At 45.5% G+C, this 12,167-nt stretch overlaps 2 protein-coding genes across 2 annotated transcripts in view; both read left to right on the plus strand.

Annotated features, from left to right (window-relative positions):
• The window catches only part of LOC144654277 (uncharacterized), a 136,366-nt gene that overhangs the window by 69,943 nt on the left and 54,256 nt on the right, over window positions 1–12,167 (plus strand). The window lies entirely within an intron of this gene.
• Window positions 563–5,731, plus strand: LOC144654483 (uncharacterized). The gene is made up of 2 exons (XM_078514638.1): window positions 563–1,700; window positions 1,971–5,731. The coding sequence occupies exons 1-2, from the start codon at window positions 563–565 to the stop codon at window positions 5,453–5,455; spliced, it is 4,623 nt and encodes a 1,540-aa protein (XP_078370764.1). The 3' UTR covers window positions 5,456–5,731.

Consider the following 12,167-nt stretch of genomic DNA (forward strand, 5'->3'; position numbering starts at 1 on the left):
CTGTAATCAGTCACGCTTCGCGTCGCTAACTATATTTTTGTCGTTGCTTCATCCTTTTAATTTCAAGTCTAAAAACTAAATCAAAGGAAACCATGTCTTTATAAGCTTCAAATATATTTCCAGTCTTACGGTCCTATTTCCTTTTTCACATTTGGCCACATTCTACACATCATTCGCATTTGTCAGCGACAGAGCCCTACAAGGTGTGAAAAAGAAACCCGCGCGTTCGATTTTTAGTGTAGCGCCAGTACCGGTCAGCGGTACGTTAGTAATAGGCATGCGTAGAAGCGTCCTTCTTTCTCGGTCCTCGTGTTGTCGTTCGTGTCAACTTGTTCTGTGATCGCTCAGGCTTATTAAAGGTTCAGTTGTGTAACGAATCGTGTCATCGATCTACCTCTGCTTTATTTACTGGCGTGGTGGCAGCGTCCTCGAACTTACGCCAAAAAATCGGCGCATTAGACGATAATTTCAAGGCAAAGCTACTCGTTTCACTCAGGTACGTCGATACTTCGAACATTCTCGTCGTCCAAGCACGATTCCATCGTACTGCCAGTACACAACCATGGGAACCACTACACGGGCTCCGAAACAGTGGAGCCTCTCGAAGAACGAGACGATCAACAGCTTCGAGAATTGGAGGCAAAATCTGGTTTATACTCTGTCACTCGACACTAACTTCGCTCCATTTCTCGCCGACGGCGCCACTTGGGCAAAGAAGACTAGGGCCCAGCCCCTACGCGGTTTTACCGATGACGGAGAAACAGTACCGCTTTCCAGACGTAAAACAGCTCGCCAGAAAGTTAATTTTTTGGAACTAATGCTCGGGCAGATAGCCAACTATTGCCCCGTTATATCGAGGAGCACCTTATTAAAGAATTCGACCTCCATTCAGTCTGTTTGGAACATGATTCGCGAGCATTTTGGCTTCCAAATCACTGGAGCTCACTTCCTCGATTTTGCAAACCTTCATCTGGAAGCTGACGAACGGCCTGAAGACCTCTTCCAGAGACTAATGGCCTTCGTGGAGGACACTTTACTCCACGCTAACAGCCTTTCCCACCACGGTGATGTAACCACTGAGGATGAAGAACTAACTCCTACACTGGAAAATTTCATCGTACTGACCTGGCTCAGATTAATCCACCCTGAGTTGCCTAAGTTAGTGAAACAAAGATATGGCACCGAATTACGATCACGAACTCTAGCATCCATAAAGCCAGAAATATCTCAGGCCCTCACTTCCCTACTCGATGAGATACGCACCGCCAACGACGCTAAGATCATGCGCACCGCGGTTAGTAGTTATCGCAAACCCAGTGGCAACCGATCTCAGTACAAGGTGAGCACACGACCCAACCGTCCATCCAAGTCTTGCCCACTATGTAAACAAGCTAACCGTCCAGAGAGTGGCCATTTCCTTAGCGAGTGCAGTTTCCTTCCGGAACAGGATCGCAGGTACATAGCTAAGGCCAGACAAATCGCTGACATCTTCGATGGCCCCGCTGATCCTGATACCAGACCCTATGCAGACGAACCAGACAGCGACACTGACGACCCTGGTCCTAGTCCCAACACTCATGTCTTCCGCATACAGACTCGCCAGTCACCGTACCTTGATATGTTTCATGCACACCACCCAGTGCGCATAACCATTGACAGTGGCGCCACAGGAAACATGATTCGTCACACCGTCGTCCAACGTCTTGGCTGCCGCGTGACGCCCAGTTCTCAATCCGTCCACAAAGCAGATGGCTCATCTCCCCTACACGTGGTCGGTGAAACACGCTTATCGTTCACCCGGGAAGATCAGACGTTTACATTCGAAGGCCTTGTCGTTGAAGATCTCGACGTAGATGTACTAGCAGGGACCCCCTTCATGGAAACTAAAGATATTGCAGTACGCCCAGCCAAGCGCCAAGTAATCCTCGGAGACGGGTCCATCCACCACTATGGGTCGCACCAACCTGCAGTAGTCAGCTCCGCCGCACGTTGTGCCATAGTGCTACGTTCCCCTTCCTCGTCCACAACTATCTGGCCCGGAGAATTCATTGAAGTTGATCTACCGAGTGATGCACCTCGCGACTCTGTGTATGCACTGGAACCGCGGACCGATGCGCCGAGCGTAAGAAAGCTAACAGCTTCCCAACTGTGGCCAAGCCCGGCCATCATCTCCAGCGTCGCCGGAAAGATACGCATCCCCAACCTTTCTCCCGAGCCACATTTCCTCAAGAGAAATGAACACTTCTGCCAGGTGCGCGCTGTGTACGCACCGGAAGCCCGCGACGACAACGCACAGCTGCAAGCAACCCCGCAACCCAGGCCACCTATCCTTCAGACCAGCACGAAACTCTCTTCAAACGTGTGTCTCGATCCAGAGAACTTACTTCCTCGCGATATCAGAGCCAAATTTACCTCACTCCTGGACGAGTACGACCACGTCTTTGACCCAAACATAAAAGGTTACAATGGCTCAGCAGGTCCGTTCGAAGCCAGGGTAAACATGGGCCCTGTGGAACCCCCCCAACGGAAAGGCCGTCTGCCACAGTATGCCCGTCACCAGCTACTGGAGCTGCAACAGAAGTTTGACGAACTAGAAACATTGGGTGTCTTTAGACGCCTCGAAGACATCAACGTTGCAGTTGAGTACCTAAACCCGTCCTTCCTCATCAAGAAAGCCAATGGTGGTTACCGCCTAGTCACTGCATTTGCTGACGTTGGTCGCTACAGCAAGCCTCAGCCCTCTCTTATGCCCGATGTCGACTCCACCTTACGCCTTATTGCCCAGTGGAAACACATTGTCGCGACAGACCTGACCAGCGCATTCTACCAGATTCCACTCTCACGTGACTCTATGAAATATTGCGGCGTCGCCACACCATTCCGAGGTGTGCGTGTGTATGCCCGGTCTGCCATGGGCATGCCAGGTTCAGAGACCGCCCTCGAAGAGCTCATGAGCCGAGTGCTCGGTGACCTGTTGCAGGAAGGCATCGTTGCTAAAATCGCTGACGATCTGTATTGTGGCGGCAACTCCCCAGAAGAACTCCTGCAGAACTGGACGAAAGTCTTACAAGCCCTCAACAAATGCGATCTCCGCCTTTCCGCATCAAAGACCGTCATCAACCCACAATCCACAACAATACTAGGCTGGATTTGGAACTGTGGCACCTTAAGTGCCAGCCCACACCGCATCGTCGCCCTTGCTTCATGCCCTGCACCCGACACCGTAGCCCGAATGCGGTCCTTCATTGGAGCTTTCAAGGTGCTCTCCCGTGTCATTCCTGGATGCTCTACACTCCTTGCAAAACTTGACGACACTGTTGCTGGCCGTGAATCTAACGAAACGATCCAGTGGACAGATGACCTCACTGCATCATTCCACAACGCCCAGACAGCCCTATCCAATACCCGCACCATCTCCCTCCCCAGACCTGCAGACCAACTCTGGATAGTGACAGACGGAGCTGTTCGGAAACCTGGAATAGGCGCCACCCTATATGTCTCCCGTGATGGCAAGCTACGCGTGGCAGGATTTTTCAGCGCCAAACTACGCGGCTCCCAGACAGCGTGGCTACCATGTGAGGTGGAAGCTTTAGCTATCGCCGTTGCCACTAAACACTTCAGCCCTTACCTGATACAGTCTCATCATAAGGCCTGCATACTGACCGACAGCAAACCATGTGTACAGGCATATGAAAAACTTTGCCGAGGAGAGTTCTCAGCAAGCCCCCGTGTGTCTACCTTCCTGTCTACTGTGAGCCGATATCAGGCCTCTGTAAGACACGTATCCGGCTCTGCAATACTGCCGTCAGATTTCTCCAGCCGTAATGCTGCCCCGTGTGAAGATGAAGCCTGCCAGGTCTGCGCATTTACGAAACTCACCCAAGAATCAGTTGTCAGACACACATCTACTCAAGACATACTTCGTGGCACCAAGCACCTCCCATTCACCAGCCGCACCGCCTGGTTGACTACGCAGGCCGAATGCCCTGATTTACGACGCACTCGTGCACACCTACAACAGGGAACACGTCCTTCGAAAAAGCTAACGAACTTGAGGGATGTTAAGAGGTACCTCAACGTAGCAACCATCGCGAAGGATGGCTTGCTTGTTGTTAAGCGCAACGAGCCTCTCGCACCAACCCGCGAATGCATTATTGTCCCCCGACAAGTACTAGAGGGACTCCTAACCGCTTTACACATCCAACTCGGTCACCCATCCAGTCATCAACTCAAAGCTGTAACAAAGCGCTACCTGTATGCCCTGGACATAGACAAGGCCATTGACCGTGTGACTCAAGCCTGCCACCAATGTGCTGCCTTGCGCCAAACTCTGAAAATGCGAGAGGAGCAGTCATCTTCCCCTCCGCCTGACGCCGTTGGCGTATCGTTCGCTGCAGATGTTATCAAGCGCTCAAGACAGCTCATACTAGTGTTACGTGAGTGTGTGACCTCCTTCACAGCCACGACTCTGCTAGAGGATGAGCGACACAACACACTACGTGATGCCCTAATCCGCCTTTGTGTCCAAATGCGTCCGCTAGACGGCCCGTCAGCCGTCATACGCACTGACCCCGCATCAGGGTTCAAGGCACTAACAGAAGACCTACTACTGAAACACCACAGAATCAGCATAGAGATTGGAAATGCCAAGAATCGTAACAAGAACCCTGTCGCCGAGAGGGCCGTTCAAGAGGTTGAAAATGAGTTACTCCGATATGACCCGCTAGGCGGTCCTGTGTCCCCTGTGACCCTGTCAGTAGCAACAGCCACCCTTAACGCACGCATCCGCTCACGTGGCCTTTCTGCTAGGGAGATGTGGACACAGCGTGATCAATTCTCAAACCAGCAGATACCACTGCACGACCAAAACCTCATCGTTCAGCAACACGAACAACGTATTGCCAACCACCATCACAGCGAGAAGGCTAAGGCCCCCATCGCAAAGAACCGTCCAGCCGAGCACATCACCGTCGGTGACTTGGTCTACCTGTACTCAGACCGCAACAAGACAAGAGCGCGCGATCGCTATTTGGTTGTAGAAGTAACCGGATATTTCTGCAACATCAGAAAGTTTGTCGGCTCTCAGCTACGAAGCACATCTTACCGGGTGAAAACCTCAGATTGCTACCGGGTCCCATCTGAAGTAGCAGACTACCGACCATCCGCTTTTAACGATGATGTAGACTCGTCCTCCGATGAAGCCCCACCAGCACAGCCAGTGCGTTCCCCGCCATCTCCGCCTGTCATACCGAGTGCAATCTCAACACCTGCAACTCAAGATTTTCCTCATGACAGCCTTCCTGATGGTGGACAGGAGCCCTGCGAAGACAACCACCCCAATCCAGTAACAGACTCCCCCGCCAGTGACTCTGAAACCAGTCCCCCGCCCCGCAGATCCACACGTGTGCGACGTCCTCCAGCCCGTTACAATGACTTTGTTCTGGACTCGAACTAACTACAAAAAAAAACAGAGGCAGATAGAACAATTTATAGTTTTTGTTACAAGTTTAATACCCGTTCATGTTTGTAATTAGCACGTAGCTCTAAGGTTAGCTCGCTACACATTTGTAAAGTTTGAGGGAAGAAGAAAAGGAAGTTGCGCCAGTACCGGTCAGCGGTACGTTAGTAATAGGCATGCGTAGAAGCGTCCTTCTTTCTCGGTCCTCGTGTTGTCGTTCGTGTCAACTTGTTCTGTGATCGCTCAGGCTTATTAAAGGTTCCAGTTGTGTAACGAATCGTGTCATCGATCTACCTCTGCTTTATTTACTGGCGTAGTGTTTGAACTACACTAATGCGGTAGATTGTTTGGGAGGTGAAAAGTGCTAACGGGATAACGCTAGCTGTAAACAATTCCAAGCATACCATTCATTTCAAAAGATCGGCTTTCAAATAGCCTGCGTTGTTGCAGCCAGACGTGTCACCAAATCCTTACTGCCAGGCTACTTTAAAGAGATCGTGTATGATTGACCATGATTATATGCAAGATTTATTATTAGTGTAGTGTTTGAACTACACTCATGCGGTAGATTGTTTGTGAGGTGAAAAGTGCTACGGGGATAACGCTGGCTGTAAACAATTCCAAGCATGCCATTCATTTCAAAAGATCGGCTTTCAAATAGCCTGCGTCATGTTGCAGCCAGACGTGTCACCAAATCCTCGATATACTGCCAGGCTACTTTCAAGAGATCGTGTGTGATTGTATGCAAGATTTAAATCCTCGCGTTTCCAGGTATGAATTGCAAGACTTACTTGTCTTTTGCCGAAAAACTGAGAAAAAAAAAAACTGAGAAACAGCAAATACATGTCAAAAAGCAAGTTTCTTTGATTTGTCAAACATGCATGAAAGCGAATGTTTCCAAATTTATATTTAAGCAACATGACCTTTTCCCGACATTAACAATCTGTCACGCAAATTGAACATTTCTCAAGTATTTCCTTCCATGAATGAATTTTTTGTTTGAGAGCAGCATATTTTCTCGGAAGAAAGTTTTTAGACCGTCGGACATTATAAATTAACAAGTGTGCCGTATGAAATCTTCGTAGTGCAAAATAACAATACTTTCACTGCTGATTCCATCTGTTGAAAAAAAAAAAACATTTACCGCAATTTTCTGTTTTTTAACGTGGGAACTGTGGCTTCATTGTGAACTAAGGAACGGTTATATAGGTTTGGCTTCGTCTGTTGGAAGAGCTTAATCAAGCTTAAGGGCCGAAAATTTCGAAGTCCACTTTGACTGGTTTGTCAACTATTGTTATTCAACTGAAGAGAAATAGTTATTGATATATTGTATTGCCCATCTTTTCGATTTTCATTGTGATTTTCTTGTCTGTGACATTGTTTTGCTTTTGGATTTTCGGACGGTCTGTAGTCAACATAAGTTTGTAAGCGGAGGAAGGAAATAAGCGAAAATTTCGCATATTGTGATTATAACGAAAATTAAACTGAAATCACTACATTTCGAAATAAAACATGATGTAAATTTTATTGTCATCAACAGTAAGTAAATTTAACTTATCGTCGTGTCCAAGGGAGGAAAATGTTGTGTTTCATTTTTTTATGGTCTAAACGGTAACCGCTTCGGCTTGATAGAGGTGTCAATCTTAGTTGCTACATGTATTTCAAACACTACACTCTCCGATTGGAGCACTCGTTTATTCAAAACATGTTAAACAAATAATAGGCCCGTAGGCCCGGGCCTACAACTTTTTCGACCTGTTCGTATTTTGAAAATGTACGATAACAAAAATTCTGGCTGAAACGCTTTCAAGATGAAATAGAAAGCAGTTTGTAACGTTCCTTACAGGGCCGTACCTAGAGTTTTTTGTTTGTGGGGGCAAACTCCACAATAGCCACAAGAAATAGCCCAGCAAAATCAAACACTATGTTAGAAATTTAGTTTTCCTGGCGGGGGCAAATTTGGGAGCCTTCGACATACGCAAAATCGCATGCGCCGGAAAAGACGAGTACACGGTTTATTTTGGAATGAGTGAAAATTGGCGCAATTCCTTCCTATAAAATTTTATAGTTTAGTTGCTGTAAAATACACATCAGCACAAAATGAAGGAGAAGGCATTTTCGAGATTCTTGATCCAAAAACACTTCCTCGGTGGACCTCATCCGCCCCTAACATCTCGAAAATGAGCACTTAAGATTGACCAGTCCTACAACTATTCAACTATAAGCGCCCCCATTCTAATAAGCGCCCTCATTTTTTATAAGCGCCCCCATTCTAATAAGCGACCCCATTCTTATAAGCGCCCCTATTCTGATAAGCGCCCCTATTGTGGATAACTGCCCCTACTGAAGTCATCGGCATCGAATAGATAAACTCATTTATACCATGCAATAGAAAATACAGCCAATCAGAATTCTGGAAAGCCGTTGTATATTCGACGGTATTCAACTCAACTTTCCCATCGTGCGCTGCGATCTAATTCTCGAGGAAATTTTGTAAGCGTATTTTCTATGGCATGGTATAAAATAGTTACACAACACTTTCTCGTGGTATACTATAGAAAATCCCACTTTTCACTTGTATTTTCTTGGTATACACACTCGCCTAAAGGCTCGTGTGTATACCGAGAAAATACAAGTGACTCGTGGGATATTCCATAGTATACCACTCGAAAGCGTTGCATAACTAGTATGAACATCTACCGTACCGTACCGTACATATTTACTGCTAAAATGAACAAATATTTTAAACAATTTATTACTGTCACATTTTCTGTTATTGTTAGTTATTTTAATATTTATTTAAGTTTTGTTTTGAACATTTGGTCGTTTTTCAAAAAAATAAATAAGCGCCCTGTCCCAAATTAGTTTCCTGTCTTGAATAAGCGCCCTCCCTTGAGGTGCCAAAAGTAAATAAGCGCCCCTGGCGCTAAATCGAATCATTACGGTAAGGACGAATAAAGGTTAGGGATAGAGTTTTTGACAAAAGTGTTGCCCTAGTCCCTAGCTGGCGGGATTTGCGACTGACTGCGAGTGCTTTGTTTATGAGAGATGGAACCGTGAGGAAATTGGGGAGGAGGGCGATTTTTCTCGCCTCGCGCGTTCATCTCACTCCCCGCTAATTCCGCCAGTCACGCAGGCTATTCTGTTCACAGCCTTTCTAGTTATCAACGCAAAGAAGTGAGAAAATCGGGAGCGCAAAACGCAAGGGATGGTGTCGGGGAGCGAGAGAAGCTTGACTTCGGGGCGGAGCCTCCGGATCCCCGTATAAAATCGGCTTTTTTGTGGTATCCCCCCCCCCCCGGGTATAGCGATCCTGCAAACTTCTGTCGATATTTAATCCTGAAAATATCTGTAAACAGGAGCGAACACAACCTGTCCAAACATAGAGAAGCTGTGAACACACTGTAAGTAATGTAGTCCGGTTAAACGTTTTAGCAGCCAAAACAAGCACGCTTCCCGCGTGGGCGTGTGCGAGGCTCGCGTTTGCCGCTTGCTTGATTTGTGCTGTTCTGTTAGCCACGGAAAACGCAGAAATTCCGGGCACGATGGATGACAAGATGCCCATATATTAAAAAAAAAGACAAAGAGAAGCGTTATCTGCTCTAGCTAACAGCAACTTCCATTCACTGTCAAGGGAATTATCTCCACTTAGCCCGTGTAACTGACGATGTCTCGTGATGTCTCTTGGCCCGGATAGTCGCTGCTTAATCCACAAAACCACAGGATGATTATGCCATACGTAACTACTGCATTCGATCAATGCAAAAGTAAGTCGAAAAACAAACCATTTCCACTTACAAAGACAGCCGTAGTTTATTTTAGCCCGTAACCCTGTTGCAAAAGTTATAATTTGATTAGTAGTAAAACTACGACATGTACGATGTTGCAACTTCCTAAAATGTGTAAATATTATGAAAAACGTCCCAAAGCGTGGTTATCTTTTTTGTAATCTAGAATAAATGTACTGTTACAGTACAATCTTTTGAAAATCTTTTCATTTGTTTCATTTTAAATACCGTGACGGAAGGAAGTAACGTGACGACGCGGGGGTCAGTCGACAGGTCAATCCGATTTCTTCGCTCACGCAATTATAAACAAATAATTCTTCTAAAAGTCGTCAATCTATCGATGAAAAACTGATAAGTTTGCAGCTAGGAGTGCATAGTTTACCATGTTTTCAAAATACGTCTAAAGGGAGCGATGAAAACCGGGAAATCGGCGCCGCTCAGATGTCAATTTGTGGATATCAAATTTCCTGTTGTCGAGTTTATTGATAAGTGGCCTTTGGTTTACGCACATGTAAGTTCATCATCACCGGATACATTTCGCCAAAAGACTCAGCAGGACACTGGAAGTTGAAGTGATATCGTCAGCAAATGTTCAGCAGCATAAACACGGATAAGTAGCGGTGAGTCGTTCTTTCTTGTTAGTGATTTCATTGTGAAATGCATTTTAACCTTGTAATTTGCATAAAATCCAACTCGTTAATATGCCATGACATTTTATTTTACTGACGGAGAAATATTTGATTCCCAGAGCTGAAACTTTTCTGGTGTAAAGACCAATAACAAAGGTTTCTAAACATGTAAAGCCTCGATCAAACGGTCATGATAGTTGATGATAGTTCGCTGCTTCCAACTATCATTCACTATCATATTGACTATCATGTTTGCGATCAAACGCTCCATGATAGTTGACGATAGTTTATCGAAAATCACGCAATGTGCTCGCGCATTTCATTTTTTGTTTTTCTTGTTCTCAACTCTACTATCACTCGGTACAGAAATGTTTTCATGTGTTGTTTTCGATACTTTCACGCCATCTCTTGCTTCTGGCAGTGATATTTTTAGTGCTTTCTCGACGTTGTTTTTACTATTCTTCTCCCCACTCAGTTTCTCGTTTTCAGCTTCACTACCGTCTAAATATTAATCTAAATTTCGGTTTTCTTCTTCAGTGCTTCTTCACCGAACGATAGACATGGATAGAATTTCCTTTGCGGCAGCCATGAATCTTGGATTGAGCCCGTCTTTGACTGAACTACTGACCGATAAACTATCATGCACTATCATCCCCGCGATCAAACGGTAAAAACTATCATCAACTATCATGTCGAATTTGAGCACGTCCAAACTGCGTGATAGTTGATGATAGTGCATGATAGTTCGTGTTCAAACGCGCGTGATAGTTAGAACTCTCATCAACTCTCATCAACTATCATGACCGTTTGATCGGGGCTTAAATATTTTGACCAAATGATATATACCAGTGGCCATTTACAGTAGTCAAAGTTGGCCTTATTTTGTCCTTCGTCGGTGAGACACAAATGGCGACTGAATTAATACGCCCAGTATTGGGTAGCCACTTGGTTACAAAATTTCGTCTTTGGAAAAAAGTCTTCAGGGGAGGACATGTAAGGATGTTTGCATTCTCAGCCAAAATCACAAAGGTGTCAATCAAATTCCCCACTTCCCAGATTATTACGAGATCAAATGCCAAGCTAATGCCTGGGGTGGGGGCATCATACATTAATTATGCATACAATTTTGTAACTTTGGTTCTGTTCATGACTCGCGTGTGAAGGAATTTAGTTATATGGAATACCCCGGGTACTTGTGTGCATAATTACTGTATTATGCTCTGTGGAAATCATTCCAGTATCAGCTTGTAAAAGCCTCCAGCTTGCAGTCTTGACCAGGGGAGGGAGGGGGGCACTCCCATATATGAGCTATATAGCTATGTGCCGCTGTGAAGGGTATGGTTTTCAAGCAGTTTAGTCTGGGATAGGGTATAGAAATCAGAGTGTTTTGGTCTAGAAAAGGGTAGCACTTGCCGGAAAAATGATTTGTGGTATGACGAATTAAGTCCGGAATAGGAATAGAAACACAGACGGGAAAGAGGCTTTCTTAAACGTAAATAAAATCATCCCGGCATCGTTGTTGACAGATGGTTTTCATAATGCTGACAGTAATAGGGTAGGGATATCCGGTGTTTAGTGTAGTATAGGGTTGCAAAATCAGCTGAACATGGTCTGGTATAGAGTAAGGGCTTCAAATTCCCAGTGGCACACCCCCACCCAAATATATACAGGGTGCCCCAGGGCTCCCCCCCGGGAGTCTTGACCTCAAGCAGTCGAATTGAAAATGTATTTAATAGACTTGCCATAAGACAGAATCCTTCTATAAATCTTCTATGAATCCATCTAGTTTAAGCCTTATACAATCAGTTTACTGATCGCCATGAATTGACTTTGTACGATTCACTGACCTCATTGCTGCATTTTTGTCTCAAAATCTGTCAGGTTAACAGTTATATCTTGTCCATGGAACACTCACACGGTGCATAGCTTGGGCACAGTTACAGCCTGTGCGATCCACATCAATAAATTAGCTGTAAGTCGATGTTAAAATTTTTTGACCGTTTTCCGACGCCGAGCGAGCGCCATCTTGGATTGAGACGGGATTGAGGAACAGAGAAGGCTTGGGGCGGAGTGGCCTGATGCACCCCGACGAGACATCTCATGACATAATTATACCACGTAACACTAAGTTCATGTAATAAATATTTTATTAACCCTTAATATGCTGAAATTAGTCCAAAAAACGCGTTTTTTTAACCGTTAATCGATTTTCTTGGCTCCACGGTCCAAAAGTTCTTTAAATTTGCTAAAAATGCACTTTCTGACAATGCAGGAAGATTTTGATGTAATTTC

This window comes from Oculina patagonica, chromosome 5 (genome assembly GCF_052425735.1).
Source record: "Oculina patagonica isolate OP01 chromosome 5, crgOcupat, whole genome shotgun sequence".
NCBI lineage: Eukaryota > Metazoa > Cnidaria > Anthozoa > Scleractinia > Oculinidae > Oculina > Oculina patagonica.